An 18,700-nucleotide genomic window follows, 5' to 3' on the forward strand; every position below is an offset into this window, starting at 1 on the left:
CAACATACTGGAAAAGCATTTGAACTTTTGCAGAACTGATACTTTGCTGAACTAACTGACTTTGAGTCATCATCTGAAATAACTGGAGCTCAGACTGCCTCCACACGTTGTTCTCTCAACTCTGATTTTACCTTTTTTCTCGGAAAAGAACACATGAGCTCTACGAACACCCCCTGAAGTCTCTGTGTCGCCCATCAGTTTGTTCTGAGAGCCACACGAGACCTTCGGTTTTATTCTTCCATTTATTAGTAAATCTAAGCCATGTGAAAAATGAAGCGTCCCTCCTCCTCCCTGCTCTGTTATTACTGCAAGAGAAAGAAAAAAGGTCATTATCACACATTTCCCCTGTGTTGTATGGACTCCTGTATACAGCCACACGCACACGTTCTCCCCCTGTGACACCTCCCAGTATCCCCCTCCCATGCAAAGACACAACACATACAGCTGCTCTCAGAGGACAAAGCTTCGAGAGCCTGACTAAAACCATCCATTCACATGGGATAAATTTAGCCAAACCAGGCAAAATCTACAGAATCTGAAATTCAAAAACCATTGCTGTATATTCTCGCACTTGTTGCCAGCATGAGTGTTAAGCTCTCAAGGACAGTCTGAACATGTCTACCAGAAAATAAAGTATTTCATTTGGAAGAAAATTAAACCATCTTTTATTTTAGTAAAACACATTTTCAGTATTTGGAAGATGTTCTTGAATTCAGGGCATCCATGCAGAAACCCAACTTACATATTCTTTTCCTTGAGGCTAATTGAACATTTGAGAGAATGAAAAAGAATTCTGGGATTTTCAATGTAGTACTAAAATCAACCAAGAGAATTTGGATGTACTTTTAGAATAAGCACTCAGATTTCACTACACCATATTTCCATTACATTTTAAGCTTTCTACATGCTTATGAAAATCGAACGGCAGCTTTCCAAGAAATACTGTAGTTCTAAATGTTATTAAATTTGAACTATGAATAGGCAATACGTTGCAAATTAGACTTACATGGAACGATTACCAGAACAAAATCACTAGCCTTCTTGCCGTTCCCTACATCAGTACATGCCCTGGGATTGGAGTTTGAGGTCTATTAGCTTTCTTGCTCTTTTGCTTTGAAGCAATGGACACATCACAATCTTCCATTTATAGAACGCCACACGAGGAAGCAATTTTCTTTCTTTCAACACATTTTGACTTCTGATTAACTGTGCCACCTCACAAAACTGATCATTCTCCCAAAGCATTTAGAAAATCTTCAGTGGAGGCCATATAAATATCTACACCAGATAATTATTTTTTAACAAAGAATAATAAAAAGGGTTACCTTATCCTTTTATCTTCAACTTTTTTCAGATATTCATCTCTCTTCAATACTCCCAATATCATTTCCCGTTCATGTTCCAACAAAAATGACAGATTGATGATCTCCAAGTGCTTCGCCATGATTTGTCAAAGAGTCCTTTGTCCAAGCAATTCTTCCAATGAATTATTTGCACAAGTCCGAAGGCACTTTTATGTCCAAGTTACAAGATTCACAGTCGAGGTATTTTGAAAAATGCTTTTTTAAGTTAACCAGGTGTCAAAGCTGTATTGTTCTGCTTTCCAACTACATAAGAAATAAAGGTTTCCTCTTTGCTTCTTCCTCAAAAAAGCCAGTAAATTTCCTGGTTGCTGAATGCCCTTGTGTCCTGGCCGATGCTCTCTGGCACACCGCAGGCCTTCAGTCTGTATTCAGAAACAGCTGCAGAATCAACTTCCTGGCATAATTGTAGTTCAGAGCCACAAAATAGCTGGGCAAAATTATTTCAAACTATCTGAAAGTCAAAAGAAACAAACGGAAATCATCTTGACGTTACCATTGTGGTCTGATTTAAGGCTTAATCAAATACCAGTTTGAAAACCACCAAAGAATGAATGCCTACTTGCACTGTCAGGTTATCTCAGGGAATACATCTCTCTTATTTTCTATGTTGTTGTTTACTTACTCTAATGGATGATTATCATACTCCCACGAGGGCTCTGTCTAGTGCAATACAATTTACAATTACTTCCCTACTGCAATACACTTAAATGACTGTATTCACCTTGTAATACTTCCATTCTAATAGTAATAAGCATCAGGGGTGGGGATGGGGGGGGATCTATTCATTTTTCTGAAATCACTTTAAGAGAAAAGTAACAATTAAGAAGTGGAGAGACTTCAAAAAGCAGCACTGAAGGTAAGACTCACCCAATAACATGTATTTATCTGCATCTCAGCAAGTCACCCATCACACTCAATTCACAGTCAATTCAGAGAAACAGGAAGGAGTGATTTATTTACACTCTTAAGGAGTGATTTATCCACCTACTGTAGACATTGAGTTTTAGATTACAAGTCCTAGAAGAGCCCACTAAATACAACAAAACTCAAGAACGACTTGTTAAAGTGTAAGACAAACTTCACTCTGTATGTTTTGTCATTTCTAAGCACAAATCAACTTCCAAGCAAAAACAAAAGAGGCATCCCAACCCGCTATGGAGCATTGAATTTGACCCTCTTTTGAGAAAGTCACCAGGAAGCTGCTTGAAAAAGTATCTTCTGGTCAACTGGTTGGAACATGCAGCCCTCACAGTCTTGTAAGTAAACATCAAGTTTCATATTGAAACAATGCATGACCTCCAAGATAAATAATAAAAAGAAGTTACGCGAATAGATATTCACTGTACTTTGAAAAGCACACACGCTATATGTAATATATGAACGTAAAACACATTTACACTCAAAGAAGTGCATCGACATTATCATAAGTGCAAATACATCTGCGTGCATATATAGGTGCACCTGTGCTATGGATAATGCAGATTTATTTTCTATTATGAATGCTGAAAGAACTAAAAGAGCTTTTAAGAATTTTGACATTTACAGGAGAGTGCCCAACCACAATGGTCAATGCTGTTACAAAACCTGTTAACTTTCTTCCTCATTTTCCAGTACATATTTATTTTAATAGCAGCCCTTGCTTGCTTAGTTTTCAACAGTTTGGAAAGCTTTTGACAAAGATAAATAGCACAGAGAATTGGAGCCACAGTGCTCACATTCTAAAAGAACTACAGGTATTTGACAAAATATCCTTCAGTTTTCATTCATAACAACTTCTAAAGAAGCAAAATGCTGTTGCCAATCGCATCAAATGAAATTCTTGTGGTGTTTTTCATCTTAGTTTTGATTAACTTTATTCCCCAAGTTAGCCGACTACTTATTAGCAAAGGATACAAAAGCCACAATTTAAGTTTAAATTAGATTCTTCCTTAGAGTATTCTTGCATGGGAATTTCTTCTGATATTTCTTAACCTGTATTTCAATTAATCTTAAATTTTTTCAAATGAATGAAGATGATGATAAATTATGCACAACTGGCAATACCTGAATTTTCATCTAGTTTTTCTTTTATTTTTTCCCCAGTACATCATTAATATAAATCTCAGAATTATTTCAGCGATACAGACCCATACCAGCGTCACTTCTATCAGGTAAGAAAATGGGACAGAAAAGTCACACAACAAACAGCAGACAGTCAATGCAAGTCAGAAATACAACTCAGGACTGCCAATTATGGACTGACTGTCATTGAAAAGTGGGAAACAAACATAAATCACAGAGTGCTAACTCTGGCTTGATTGTAATATTAAACAGATAAATGTCAAGGAATGAAGAACACATGGAAAAATTCTAATTTGTTTCTCTGCATTTATTTTTGAATAGAGAGCAACAACAAACAAACAAACGCTGGACTATTATGCTTATTCTTAGATTCTTGAAAATAGTGTTTCTTTCAATATCATCCCTAAAGCCAAGTTATTTGTAAACAAGGGAAGAAATCCAACATGTAACCTATACTTATCTGGAAGGGTAAATTATTTCCTGAACTGCCTAGCAAAAGGCCTGGGTAAAGCAGTACTTTCATCCCAATCACGTCTTAACATCACAGTGGGACAGGGAGCGTGGGGCTCTGGCACAGAACGGAGACCCAAGCTCAGCAGTCAAAGAAGCTAAGATGTTTGATGGGTCAGGGTGCTCTGAATTTCTGTTTGCAAGTTTGCATTGCAGCAGTAGAGTAGGTGACATATAGCATAATTCAGAGTTTTTTTTGTTTGTTTGTTTTTCTGATGGAGAAAAACAAGTTCTATGGGAAAATGGAAAACCAAAACGTTAAGGGTAAGGAATGAACAATGCAATTAGAAATTGAGTGCAACAGAAGTGTTAAAAATTGCTCCTGATAGCACCATTTCTATCATGATGATACCCTGCAGGTAACTGTTTTTTTTTGTTTGTTTTTTGTTTTTTTTTTTCAGGAAAACAATGCAGCAGCATGACAAGCAGGCTGATAAGTACAGCATATCATGTAAGACATATTCTGGTATTGCGAATTCAGGGTTGAGAAAAAAACACTCCAGAAGACCCTTCTGACTCCACCTTACATTGATATCTGGACATATTCTCTGAGCTTTTTTCTTTAACTCTAAAGAAGCTGGAATTCTTAGCAGAATATCTTGAAGCCTCAAAAATTCCCTTTGTCTAAGCTTAATGCCTATTCACGGCTAAGCATAATGCCTGTCCTTGGATATCCTGGGTGATCTTGCCCTCAACAGGGAGAGGCAGGTTTTTCCAAAATATGAGGTCCAAAATTACTAAGGTGACATGCCACAACTGTGTATTGGACTTACACAGCAAGATTTTGGTAGCAGATGGGCTGCAGGGGCAGTCTCTGCGAGGAGAGATGAGGATGATAATTGGCAGAGGTAACAGGCAAAACATGGAATGGTCATTGTTAGAGAATATAATCATGGTGAAGAATTTGTGCTGTTAGGTGGTGAAGGGATCATGGGTGGAATGTGTATAAATCGTCCACTTTTGTCAGCGTTGTGACGTTAAAGTCATTTTGTTGTGGTGATTTTTTGTTGTTGTACAAGAAATTTCTGAAGACTGCAGGACAAACGTCAATGAATGTATTTTTAAATTATATTCCTTAAATATGATTTTCACAGAGGTGAGGGGTGGATTGTACAGTGCTTATACTGCACGGATTTCATAGCAGGGGACTGCAGGAGTGGGCCCTGTGAGCAGAGCCCAGCAGCTACCCCATGTTTCAACCGGCTCCAAGTGGGACTCACTGCTGCCCAGAGCCAAGCCAGGGAGCAACGCTGGGTAGGCCTCTTGGAGAGCAGATTTCAGAAAGGGAAAAAACAGCATGCAACAGCAGCTGGGAGAGTAAGTAGTGAGAAGCAGCCCTGCAGCCCCCCAGGTGAGTGCAGCAGGAGGTGCTCCAGGCAGGCAGCAGCAGTTCCCCTGCGGGCTGTGGAGAGGCCCCTGGTGGAGCAGGCTGTCCCCCTGCAGCCCATGGGTCCCACACGGAGCAGATCTCCACGCTGCAGCCCGTGGAGGAGCCCACGGGGAGCAGGTGGATGTGGCCTGGAGGAGGCTGCGGCCCATGGAGAGCCCCCGCAGGAGCAGGCCCCGGGCCGGAGCTGCAGCCCATGGAGAGGAGCCCACGCAGGAGCAGGGGGTCTGGGGGGAGCTGCCGCCCACCCGTGGGGGACCCGTGCTGGAGCAGTTTGCTCCTGGGGGATGGATGGACCCCGTGGTACGGAGCCGTGTGGGAGCAGTGCTTGAAGAGCTGCTGCCTGTGGGCAGCCCCCGCAGGCTCAGCTGGGGAAGGACGGCATCCTGTGGGAGGGACCCCACGGGGAGCAGGGGCAGGGAGGGACCGTGAGGGAGCCGCGGAGACGAAGCTTCAGGGACTGACCGCAGCCCCCCATTGCCCTGCAATGCTCAGGAGGCAGAAGTAGGAGAGAGTGGGTGGGGACAAAGTGTTTTTGGCTTCCTATTAGTTCTCACTGCTCTAGTCTGTTAGTGATAGGCATTAAATTACATTAATCTCCCTATGTTGAGTCTGTTTTGCTCCGATGGTAATTGGACAGTGATCAACACTGTCTAGTCAACAAAATCCTGTTATCTGGGAATAACAGGTCCTTCAGTCCTATAAGATAATTTTCCTTCAGTCCCGTAAGCTAATTTTTCCCACTTCTTAGTTAATGTTACAATGGCAAGGACATCATTTAAAAAACTATGTTGAAATTCAAACACTGTCTTCCTTGCTCCACCGACTGTTACACGAGGTGCCATGCACAAGTACACGTAAAACATCACCTACTTTATAGCAGCAGACTGCGTTTTAGCTCCCATGCCTTCTATGGTAAGCATTTCGTTTAACAAATATACATATAACAGAAAAGAATAGCAATTAGAAAAACAACAGGGACACTTTCTCCATAAAAACAAAAAGCTAATAAGTAAATGAGATACTGTTTCTAACAAACCAGCACTTAAGACTTCCCTGCTTCATACAACCCGTGATTGGAGACCAGGCCTGTGGTTCACATTAAGATTTAACAACAACAACAAAAAAATGGCTCCTCTCCTGCACTGCTTTTTGCTCTCTCTACAGAATAAATCAGCTGACAAAAGCTGAATATATGAACCAACTTAGGGCTTGAAAGCTTGAAAGCAGAACAAACCAGCTAACTTTTAGAAACTGACAATGTCTTAGTAAGTACGTCCTCCTTTTAACAGACCTTTGATGTTTTATTAAGCAGCCCTGTGGATAGTTAGGAACTGTCATTGTTTTCATCCTAAGCCAAATGAAGGTCTCACACAGCAGAGCATTTGGTGAATGATAAATCACAAATTAGGGCACACGGAGAAATGCAAAGCCCCCTAATAGGATGGGATTAATATTAATCTACATTCAGTTTGAGCTGGAGCATTAATTTCTTCATTCAGGGTAAGGCAACCATCCACCGCTGGACTTGCAGTGGAACTAGTGAAGGATTAGGAAGGAAGGGACACAGTGGCAAGACCATATGTAAGTGAGCCTTTTGAGAATGGGTTTGTTTTCCCTTGCCTCATGGAAAGGGGGTAAAGAACCCCTCATGGGGACTATTTGTGTACTTTTCCCACTTCTGTGATCGCTGTGGGAATGGTATTTCCAGAATAGATCCTCCCTTTCTGAAGCTATTGTTGAGGGAATATGCATTAGAAATAATACTTGTTAGCACAACAAGTGCAAAGTTAGACACTGCTGAACAATAAGGTGCACTTTATTTTGCTGTATCCTATGTATCCACTGTATACTCTCTCTATCCCTGCTGTATGTAGGTACCAAGTCTATTCAAAGAGCATTCGCTCACTCTGCGAAAGGGAAAGAATTGGTTAAGGCTCCTTTAAAAAGAGGAGAAACCCAGCATTGCTGCATGGAAGAACATACTATTTCCTCTTGCTATCTGTTAGCATAGCTGCTTGTGACAACTAGAAATGCAGCACCCCTGAAACTGAGTCTCTGAGAGGGATGCTGATTAAAACCAGAAGAAATACAGTGAACCCACTGCAGTCTGCTGCACCGCTTGTCACCACAGGCATGGTGACAACAGCTGTCCCTGCTGCACGTGCCCTGAATGCAGCAGGTCAGCAGCTTCCCCAGAAATCCCAAACACCTTCGCCATCTCCACAGGAAGGAGGGGAAGCATCCTGCCCTGGGGAGCGAGGCAGAGCTGGGAGGTAGCAAGATGAAAGCAGAGGAATCATCCTCTTTCCTTCAGTGGTGATATTATCAAGAGGCTTGCTGCAGGAAATTACTCCTGCCACCAAGCCATTATGTTTACTTAGTCAGAAGCTGGTACGTGGAACCATTTCGTGACTCAGCAACAGGGGCTGTGTTTTCCATGCACGCTGCAGCAGCAGGGGGACCATGGCATCACCTCACAATGCTCCACTGAGGCAGCATCACCTACTGCTGGCCGGTGGGGATTCCTTTGCCAGCAGAGAATCGCGGTCTGTGCTGCACATACTTACTAGCACAGGAGTACCTGGGACAAGCACAAACAGGATTTCTGTACTGGCAAAGAAACTCTTACCAACAGCAGCCAAACACAGCACAGTATGGTGGGCATCAACTGACCAGATAAGAAGTTGAGATGTGTTGTCTCTCAAAAAGGCACCAACCACGAACTGAATCACAGCCGCCCAAAGCACAATGATAAAGCTGGAGCAGGCACTGCTGCCACTTGCACATGCTTCAGGAGGCCACAACTCCAAACCCAGTGCTGGCACAATGTAACACAACATGATGGACTCTGATGTGATGTACCCAGCTTTGGCAATCAAATGAAAAGAGGCACATTTCATGCGTGCTGCTTAAAACACTCCAGTCCTACGTAGTCTGAGGTCATTCACACGGGGGTCTGAAATGAAATACAAAACTAAGATGGCATTTCTAGGTAGCAATCAAAACATGCTCTATGTCCAGGTATCTTTTCTGAGGCCCACACCTACATACAAATCTCTGATGGGAGAAGGATGGAAAGGACTGTTACCAACAAGTCTCATAAAATGACAGAAAGACATAAAAGGCATTTCATACCAAGAACCCTTAGCGAAAGTAAAGCTTACCACGTTCAGAGGGTGATGCCCAACTCACCTCTCTTCCTGTTTTAACAAAAGCAGACTGCTTCTAGCATGCCATATACAGGAGCAAGAAAAACCAGCTACCCTTCTCAGTCTGTTTGCACAGCACACACACCCAAGTATGCTAACTAATCAGCAGGTATCGAAACACCGGGAAATCTTCGTTGCACAAAATGAATAAATATGCAAGGTAAGAAAAAGCAACTCTTCCTTCTTTGGCAGATGCTAAAGTCAAGTAGCAAGAAAAGAAAACCAAATTTGATCTCAGTTACCAGCACACAGATTAGCCTGAGAGCTTTAGTCAGTATCATAATGCAAGTAGTAGGCAAATGGATTTTTTTTTTTTTTTTTTTTTTACCATGACCAAACTTCAAAGATCTTTAGATATGAAAGCTGGAAGATTCATGAACTGGCAAGTCATATATTGCATTAAAGAAAGGGTCATGCATGTGTGAATGCAGCATTGTCTGACAAGACATTCAAAGCACAGAATACCACCACACAAGTCCGATATCTGTGCATGAGAATGAATGTAAGCTGAGAGAAAGGCCAAAACATCTGACTTTCTAAGTCTCAGCCTCCTTAACTCATTTAGTCTAAGTGTGTTTGATTTCACAGTAATAAAGATTCAAACAAAAACAATGGATTCAGAAGCAGGCTTTTTTTTTTTTTTTTTTTTTAGGTCAGGCACCATTCCAGCTTTCTCATAATGTCTTGGCAAAGCTCTTATTTAGCTACAAGACTGCAGATTTTTTTTCCTCCAGCCACAGTCAATGCTGTCAAGTTGCATCTAGTTTCCAGCATTGTTGTAACAAAATCTCAAAATCAAAACCCTAAGTTTTTAAAGTCTAAAGTGATAATGTTAATGCTTATTAAGCCTATGAAGCATTCTACCTTATCATGAAAGAAATCAGTAAATTAAAATGCCTAACTGTACAAGGAGAGAGTGACAAGGAAGGCTCAGCACTGTCAGTGATTCATTCAAACCATGTTCCTAACAAGAGGTGTCCCTGTGTTTATTTTTCAGCCCTTAAAAAAAATAAAAAGTCTTCAGGTAACATGGGAAAGCATTATATAAAAGTAGATGTGTCATATTTTCTGTTTCCTTGACATGGAACTTGAGGCTCACCAAGTTCCCCAAATGGTCAGGCTACATACTGCATCCAAGAAGTGGCCCGACTGCCCAGTGAGAACTCCCTGAAGGACACACAGCCTGGCCACCCAACAACTTCGTGCTATTTTTTCAGTACAACATGCAAGGAGAAAGACATGCGCAGAGGATCAAGTGCAGATCTGGCCCACAGGTTGAAAGTACACCAGCCAGCAGTCACTTCTGAATACAAGCCCACACTTCCTAGAGATCCTACAAAAATTGAGTTTAACCCTTTAGATGAAGCTTTGGGATACACAAGTCTCTAGTAATCTTCCACTTACTACATTGCTTTAGGTAATATACTTACAAGTCAAACAAAAGGAGGGGGAACAGGGTGGCAATCTTCTCCTTTTGCTTTGCTCATCCTTCAGTAAATACATTTCACTATCCTGGCTGAGTGTTTAACCAGAAAAGACAATACCTCCCAGGGTAAGAACAGAAACAAAATTCAGTATGTCAGCTTGCAAAATTAAGCAAACAAAAAACAGATACAAACCAAGGCATGAAGGAAGTAGAAATATGTTTCTGTTGTTAAGCAAAAACATCTGTGCAACATTAAATCACCCACGAAGATATGACTTAAGGCTTGAGTCACCTCAATCTTATCGCTTACTCACAGTTTGTATGAAAGCAGTATTCATACAGCACGGAATTTCACATTTATGTTATTCCTCGTGCCTACACTTTCCGGGATGTAATGGAACATAAAGCAATGAACTGAGGTCTAGAACAGAACAACTTGATACACAGCTGTAAAGTAAGTTTTAATATGTACCTTACATGTGTCTTCTTCAATAACTGGGTAAGTTATAAATTTCAATTCCATAGATGTGAGCTTTGGTTAACTAAGACAGGTTGAAGAAAGTCCATCAATTTCTTACTTTTAAAAATGTGTAACACCCTTTTCCAAGGCATGACCTTTGGGAGCAAGGAAACTCTTCTTGATATGAAGGTCTCCTAGAAACAGACAGCAAAAGCAACACCAGCAAATCTCCTAACCCTTCACTCTAACCACCAGCATTTCTTACAACACATCCCTCCAGCCATCCAATGAGTTTAGAAGTTAAATTAATACATACAATAGTATGAAACGATTGCATTTGATAACCAAGACACCTGAAAGGCACTGACACCTCTTACAGGCCAGCAGATGCTGCTCCATGGTCTACTCTTGACCCATCGCCATCTTTCCTCCTCCTTCAGTGCCCTCTCTGCCGTTCACTGGGACTTGAGGCTGCTCTGGCAGCAACCAGCATGTGTAACTGCGTGAGATCTCCGGAGTGCTGGTCTGTCCACAGCATTACTACTGAAGCTTCAACTAACATGAAGTAGAAGACACATGGTAAAACAATAGGATTGTTTGTCAGAACACCTTAAGTATGAAAATAAAGCAAGTTTCTTTTAGCCGCAGCAAGAGATTCACTGAAATATCAATAGATCTGCCTGATTTTATTTCCTCCAATAGAAAAACTCCTCAACAGAAAATCCCAGATTCTGCAGAATCTTAGGAGGATTCTTCAACGATTTCAACAGAAGCTTGTTCATATTGTAAAGCTCAAATATTTTCACTAATTTGCTGGATTAAGAATACTCCAAAGCTAGTGCTTTAACTTCAAATAAAACATTTTATTTCACAGATAAACTCATGACTATCAATCTGAGGTCTAGTCCACATGATAAAATTCTGTCAATGACTTCTTCTCCCTAAAGAAAAATGAGGTGATCTTTGAGCTTTGCAGTAAGACTGCTGAGGGGATACAGCCAAGCTACGGAGTCAGAGAAGCAGGAACCAGCATTTGGAAGAAAATCCACCAGAGAAGCTGGGGAATCTCCCTCTTGGTTTTGGGGTGATAGAAGGAAACCATGGACCCAGCATAGGAGTGCTCTGAAGGAGCAAATATGCGTGCGGTGTGTGCATGCAAGGGCGAGTGTGCAGGAGGTGAGAAATCCAGCCCTCCATTACTTCAGCCTGTTTGATGCTAAACACTCACCTTTCTGCAGCATCCATAAAGCGTAGGAACACTCAGCCATTATCATGCGCAGTGGATTGTATTTGATTTAGTAAAGCAACTGGATTCAGGTTTTAATGAAGCGAAATAAATTTGTTTTCACACACAGCAAAGATAGTGAACCATACATTACACAAGTTCTCTCTGCAGAGGCATGAAAAGATCTTGACTCTGACCTAGTCATCCCCGTCTCACTCCACAACAACTGAGACAAACAGGCATTTCTGGGGCATGACTCACCTCGTCACGAGAAGATTTTAAAAAGGTCAGAGGAGCCCCTGTCTAGTAGCATCCATCTCTCTCCCCTGACTGCGAAGGAGATGCAGCATGACTACCTCAAATGCAGGCATACAAAACACTTGAGCAAATGTACTCATTAGCAGTGTAAAACATGACAGCTGTTCAAAAGGAGACCTGTCCAGAAACCTACCAGAGGATACAACAGCTTTATCATAAGGCGGGAAGAGCTTAGAGAAAAACAAAACAAGGCAACAGTCTATATACAATGCCACAAGGCTTTCCTAAGCAGAGAGCAAATAAAGCCGGTCATGAAATGCATCAGTACATTGTCCTACTGCATCCACCTCAAAGTGAGCATTGGTGGGAAGTCTGGACTTGAAAACCTATCTGTTAACCCAAAAAATAACTTCAGTAAAAGGCTACCTAGTCTACCTGATAGAAGCTTAGCAGATCAGCGTCTTTTACACTGTATAAGAAGCCAATAAAAGTGACAGAGTCCTCCAAAAATACTGCTCATCAAATGAACGGAGCATCTGAGATCATTATTTGTTGGACATTTTCAAGCTCTTTGCCCTCTCAGCACAGCCAGAGCCTCAGTCGTACCTCTCCATGCAGCTGAAGCTGCCAGAGCTGAACAGACTGCTTGCCTTCAGATTAGCTTGCATAAAAAGCAACGGGAGAGATTCGGCAGCACAATTTTCGACGCTGTCCAGCAAGCAGCAGTCAGACACAGGGCTGGAAGAGTAAAGTTCAAAGCAGCTCAATGGATCGTTGTGTGGGAACTGCTCCAAAGTAGAAGGAAGCCAACATATACTGCCAAAGATGACTTTATAGGACATGACCAAAGACACAGATTTCCACTGCAGAAATACTTTTGAGACCTGAGGCCTCAACCCCCATTGTTAGCATCCAAATTTTTCAAATGTAAAAGCCACCTAAAGCACACTGCACTCTGATACTTCATGCTGACTGCAGGGGAGAACACAAATCACGAGCTGTTTCATCTATCCTCTTGGCCATGACCCATCAAGCCAGTTCCACAATCTAATACCAGCAGGTGCTGTCCAAACAGCAGGAAGGGACAGAACACCTCAAGAAGCTGCTCCTGCTCTGAGAGCACAAAACCCACCCTTATTCAGTTATCTTCGCATTCCATATATTCCCATAGCTTACACTTCTCTCTCTTTCCAGCAAGCTGTGTAATTCCAGCAGTACTACAAATGAAAAGCTCAGGAACGTGGAGGTGGGCTTCCAGAGTTTTTTTCCGGTCCTAGAACTACTCTTATAACATTTTGGGAAAAACAAAAACAAAAAAGCACATTGTGGGCACAGGAACCATATTCCTGGGATGCTAGATTTTAGGAGAAATGGCAACAGGGAAATTATTCAGAACGATGGTGCAGAGCTGTGCTCACAGGATATTAATCATTACTTGACCTTTCCATAGCAGCTTTCTGCCGCCTTTTGGCCAAGTTTTACTTTGCCTCTCTGCATAGACAATGTTTTGCCTTCTGCCTTGCAATACACGCACCTTATGCCACTTGATACGATGCTAAAATATATCATTATTTGAAGGTCAACCTACCTCATTGGTCTGGGTTTGAAATGGAAAGCACAGTTGATGAACACTTCCAGAAGGAAAGATCTATGAAAGATGTTTCAGAGAGGGATGGGTCATCTCCAAGATGGTCTGGTGGACACAGAGCAGGCAGCTGAAGTATGCCAACATGGAAGGGATCCACGGCCTCACCTGGAGGGCATGTTCTCCAAGAAGGTGGGCACAGTCAGGGGACGCCAGCAGTAGCATCTCTTGCCACTGCTCCTGCCTGTCTCTAAATTACTGCCATCAGCCCATCACCACCTGGCCTTTAAAGCCAATTTCCTCATTTGCCAATGCAGCTTTGAGAAGTTAAGCATACATTTATGGAGGCCTGGTTAATAATTTACCAGTGTCAGAAGTGTCACATTTTTTTCCAGCAATCAAATGCCGCAAAGCCATGTTCCACAGCTGAGCATTTCCCCTTGCAGACGGTGACAGCTCTCTTTACGTATCGTGTACGGCATTTATAGTTTGAAAGATGTCCTCAGGGAGTATATAGGACTGATAAGGACAGTTTTTGCTTGGGAACACTGAAAGGTTAATAAGATTTATATATTCAATCACTGCCTCACGCAGAGATTTGAGGTAGGTTTCGTTACTTTTCAAACACTTACTAATATATCAGCTTGTTACACACAGCTCAAGCTCTTCAGCCCAGCAGACATCCTCTGAAGGATTAGCACAGACAAGCTTATCTTCAACAAAGTCTGGAAAAAATGCCTCCCTGCATGATAAACCTAGATGGCAGAGCAAGAGAAATATTCCCCCGCCCGCCGGGGGGGGGGGCCCCCCCCCACATTAACTTCTCTGAATCAAGTTATTCCCATTGGATCAAGTGATCCCATCCCATTGGCAGTAAAACAAGACTCACCAGCAGCACTGCCCCACATTTCCACGTGCCGACAATTGGCTACTGACAACCATTTGGGTCCTCTCAGGGGCTGCAGGGGAAGAACCTGTCAAGACTGAAAGTCTTATAACAGAAGACCAAGTTTCCACAGATAAAGAGGAAGTACGTGATTTTGAGTATTTACTAGTTTTTTTTGTTTGTTTGTTTTTTCAAAATCATTATTGCAAATCAACTTGTTCAAACACACCTTTTCCTCTTGAAGCAAAGCCCCTTAAGTAAACTTTCCAGAAAGCAGAGTGAAGGCAAACAAAAAAGATGTCTTGACAAACACTTTCTCGCCATCCAAAATTAATAAGCTATAACAACTCCTGCCTTTACCACTTGGGAATATCAGCAGCAGTCCAACTCTAAGCAACTAAGCTTGTGTATGCACAAAATTTAAAACAATTGCCCAACTACGAATGCTATTCCTGGAATTCTTACACAAAACACTGTAAGACATGAGATGTCAGACACTACCTTTGGTCCAACATCAGACTTTCAGCTGTTCAACACCTTAAAAGCATATGTAAACTTTTTATTCTGCTCACTTTGAACATTAAGTTTTTAAAACACACAAGCACAAAAGGTACTTTTCCACAGGACTCCCGTTCCATTCAAGACAGGAAATATGATGACTAGACAGCTGCCCAAAATTTCTTTCTAGTTTCACTACTCAGCATACAGCCCATGCCTCTTCTGTGATACATTTTCTAACTGCTGAATAGAAGCCAAGGCTTTCATATCATACTCACACACGCATATCTAAACCTTACAAACCACGCGTACCTTACAACACTGATCTGAATAATCCTGAGGTACTAGCCTAATTTTTACCTAGCAAAGCAAAAGCTTTTAACTTAATGATGACATCTACAACATGAGAGGAGAAAAGGGAACGGAAAAAAAGGAAAAAAAAGGAAGACAATTCCATAACTCAGTGCATCCCAATGGCTGGGCATTTCAGTCACGGTGAACCTGATTTTTCAGGTATACTGAGCATCCACAGTCTCCTATTATTTTAAATAAAGGTAGGGACTCCCTGCACCTTTGAACGTCAGGCCCTGAAGTATAAAATACTTTTTGCACTTCACAGAAAAAGATTCCACCCCCTCACAAGCCTTTAAAAAGGATGCAAAACCCAAATCAAGTTAAAAAAAAGAGCAAGTATTTATTAGGGCCGTAGTAAAACCCAACCAATAGTGGTCATTACAATTTCAAACCAGTTATGAAAGCAAGAAATACAACCAGAAGCTAACAAACAATGGAGCTTTGTCTTCACCAAATGATTTACTCAATGAAAGGGACAGCCTGGTAAAGAAACACCTCAGACTACTGAAAACGTATCAGGAGCATAAAACACCCTCCCCTCCAATCAACCAGCTTTTGAGGCAATTCTACTTGTAAAAGATTTGTGAACCTTTCTTCTCAATGGCTTCAAGCATAACCCAAAAAACTCCGGACCAAATGCAACAACGGGCTAGTTTGATCCCTTTTGCAAACTTTCTTGCTCTCTGCAGTGGTAATTGAGGATTAAATACTGGCTTAAAACATTATCCAAAGACAACATTGCTAGTAGAATCATAGAATCATGGAATCATTAAGGTTGGAAAAGACCTCCAGAATCACCTGGTCCAACCATCCCCCTACCACCACTGTCACCCATTAACCTATGTCCCTAAGCACCATGCCCAACCTTTCCTTGAACAACCCCAGGGACGGTGACTCCTCCACCTCCCTGGGCAACCCGTCCCAGTGCTTGACTGATCTTTCTGAGAAGAAATGTCTCATTTCCAACCTAAACCTCCCCTGGTGCAACTTGAGGCCATTCCCTCTAGTCCTATCACTGGTTATCCGTGAGGAGAAGTTGACCCCCAGCTCCCCACACCTTCCTTTCTGGACTTACAGGGGAACCAACTGCACTAGTAACATTCTCTTCAAAAGTGGAAGCACTGCACATCTCAAAATCCCGTGGAATGGCAGATGGAAAAGCTTCCTAATTGAGCCCAGTATTGTTCAGCAGCCTGTTTGATCAGGCTCTTCTGCAGCGCAGTGATGCCAGCCCATAGGTCAAACACAGTATGAATTCAAACATTTGCAGAGAGCCCGCAGCACGCAGAGCTGTTTGCACGGAACATCCTCAGCAAGGTTTCCTGCCATAGGGAAACCTGGGGTGTTCAAGCAGGGAACACCACTGCATTAAACAACACCAGTTCAAGGAAACCTTAAACTTTTTGAAAATAGAGTTTAAACCCTTTCTTTGGTGTACAGCAGAGGGAAGAGAAAAGCAGTGCAGATTGAAACATAATTTCCTAGGAAATAAATCTATTTTTACATCATTGAATTTCATGACCAAGACATGAGGAACTCAGATATTTTATCCATTTTACCCAGTACATTTGGTAAACTCATACACAGATACATATATTAGATGATGGTAATGATCACTAGTCAGAACAAAATGGCTGGATGGTCTCTCTACTGCATCATTCAACTTTGCCAGCAGTACATAAAAAGATTGAGTGCATCAATATAATGCAGTTCAATCAACTGCCTGGTAGCTCATCAAAATCATTCAAAGAAAAAAAGAGAGCGGTACTGATGTAATTCTATTTTTTCATGCTACAGTAAGATTTGAATGTCCTTCTGCTAAAATGGGCTACGGGCACCACAGAAAACCTTCAGGTATTGCCTATTTGTTTAGTTTCATATGCATCAGGAAATTACCCCAAAACACAGTCTATTATGTCCATGGAAATCCAGAACACTGTTAGGGAGCTTCCTGTGCCAGGCTTGCTCAGTCAAAATTCCTCCATGCAGTACATCTTGAATACAGATGTGACAAACTACCACAAAAAAGGAATTCAGTTTCTCCTTTACAGAAATTACCTAACTTCTCAACGTTTTCTTATTGTTTTGGAAGGGAATTCTTTTTACTAGCAATGTAGACCTGCCAAATCTCATCCGCTAAGATTCATTCAGCCCCCATCATAGGCTTCCCTTCTTGTCGTGTCTCCATCACAGTAGCACAAGTGCTTTCCCCTGATCTGTGAGCTGCTGGACCGACGAAGCTGAACAGTTCATCACACACTTGGCAGATGAGGCAAGAGAGGATAAAAACTAGAGTGCTGCCCCATAACTCGGTTCCCCCACGAGGATGCACTGTCTACAGGTGTCGTTGATGTGAGCAGATCCGACCCTTCTAAATGACCTGACGTACGCTGGAAGCATCCATGACAAGGCTCACCCATGGCATGGTCTCCTCCTTGTTAGTGAAGGGAGTAAGCCAGGCTACCGTAAAATAATTTGTTTAAACAGAAAACAAGCTTAACTGCTTATACACAGTCCAAATGTTTGCAAACAGGGAAGTTCTACCCATGAAGACAAATCAGGAGAGGGACAGTTACATTCCCAGGTCTCTAGGTGTGGACTAGAATTAGTTTAATAATGAATCCACCATCCCCAGGCGTACTGAGCAGCAGGCCTTATTGCTGTGACAAACCAAGATTACTCATGACCTACTGTGGGGCAAAGAGAGCAGAAGTAGATGGATGTTTTCAGACCCTGGAAGACACCCTCCAGTGTGGAGAGGCAGATGAGAAATCAGGATTAATCGACCGCCTAATTGCTAGGCACAGATTACTCAGCGCCACTCATCTTTCGTTCTGCTGCAGAATTGGATAAGTAGGACTGGGGCCATCAAATTCAAGAGAATGCTGGGGAATACATAATGCTCATCTTATGTGCATTTACATCTATAATATCACATGAGACTATTCTCAAAATTCAGCCATCAATTTGTCTGCTCATGTAGAGCCCTCTGAAGTTTTCATCAATGTTTCAAATATTCTCCTGCAGTAGGAGGCAAAGCTGCCCTACAATTCATTTAAAGGCATTTAAGGATAAGACAGTTTTAATGTTATTTGGCTCTCTAACACTTAAATCAATTTTTGTCTGCTTAGTAATTTATTATGGAAACTTGTAAAATAAGTGCCAGCCGTACAAGTAATTTTCATGTAAATTACCGTCAAATACCTTAAGTCTTAGGACACTGTCATGTAAATGATCGGTTTGCCCCTGCTCATGAGAATCTCTATTACCCTGTAAGAAAATGAACAGTGATAATTCCAGAGAGGAACAGCAGACAGGCACTGAGGTGAAACTGTCTTCATCAGTACTGCACAGCGGATCTCCTGGTTCTCCTTATCCCAGCTCCCAGCTATACAGGAACAACCCCTTCTCTCGTCTCAGGAGGCTGTTTGGAGGCAAAATACACGCAGGGATGCCAGGCTCCCTGATATCATC

General features: G+C 42.0%; 1 protein-coding gene across 5 annotated transcripts in view; it reads right to left on the reverse strand.

The window, feature by feature from the left end:
- The window catches only part of SYTL5 (synaptotagmin like 5), an 86,027-nt gene that overhangs the window by 56,983 nt on the left and 10,344 nt on the right, over window positions 1–18,700 (reverse strand). For 4 of the 5 annotated variants that reach the window (XM_035316026.1, XM_035316022.1, XM_035316023.1 and 1 more), the window contains exon 2: window positions 1,326–1,815. In XM_035316026.1, the coding sequence (XP_035171917.1) occupies window positions 1,326–1,444 (119 nt within the window). In that variant the 5' untranslated portion in view covers window positions 1,445–1,815. The remainder of the gene's footprint in view (window positions 1–1,325; window positions 1,816–18,700) is intronic. The other variant, XM_035316025.1, reaches the window with a different exon arrangement.

The sequence above is a fragment of the Oxyura jamaicensis genome, chromosome 1 (genome assembly GCF_011077185.1).
Source record: "Oxyura jamaicensis isolate SHBP4307 breed ruddy duck chromosome 1, BPBGC_Ojam_1.0, whole genome shotgun sequence".
Lineage (NCBI taxonomy): Eukaryota > Metazoa > Chordata > Aves > Anseriformes > Anatidae > Oxyura > Oxyura jamaicensis.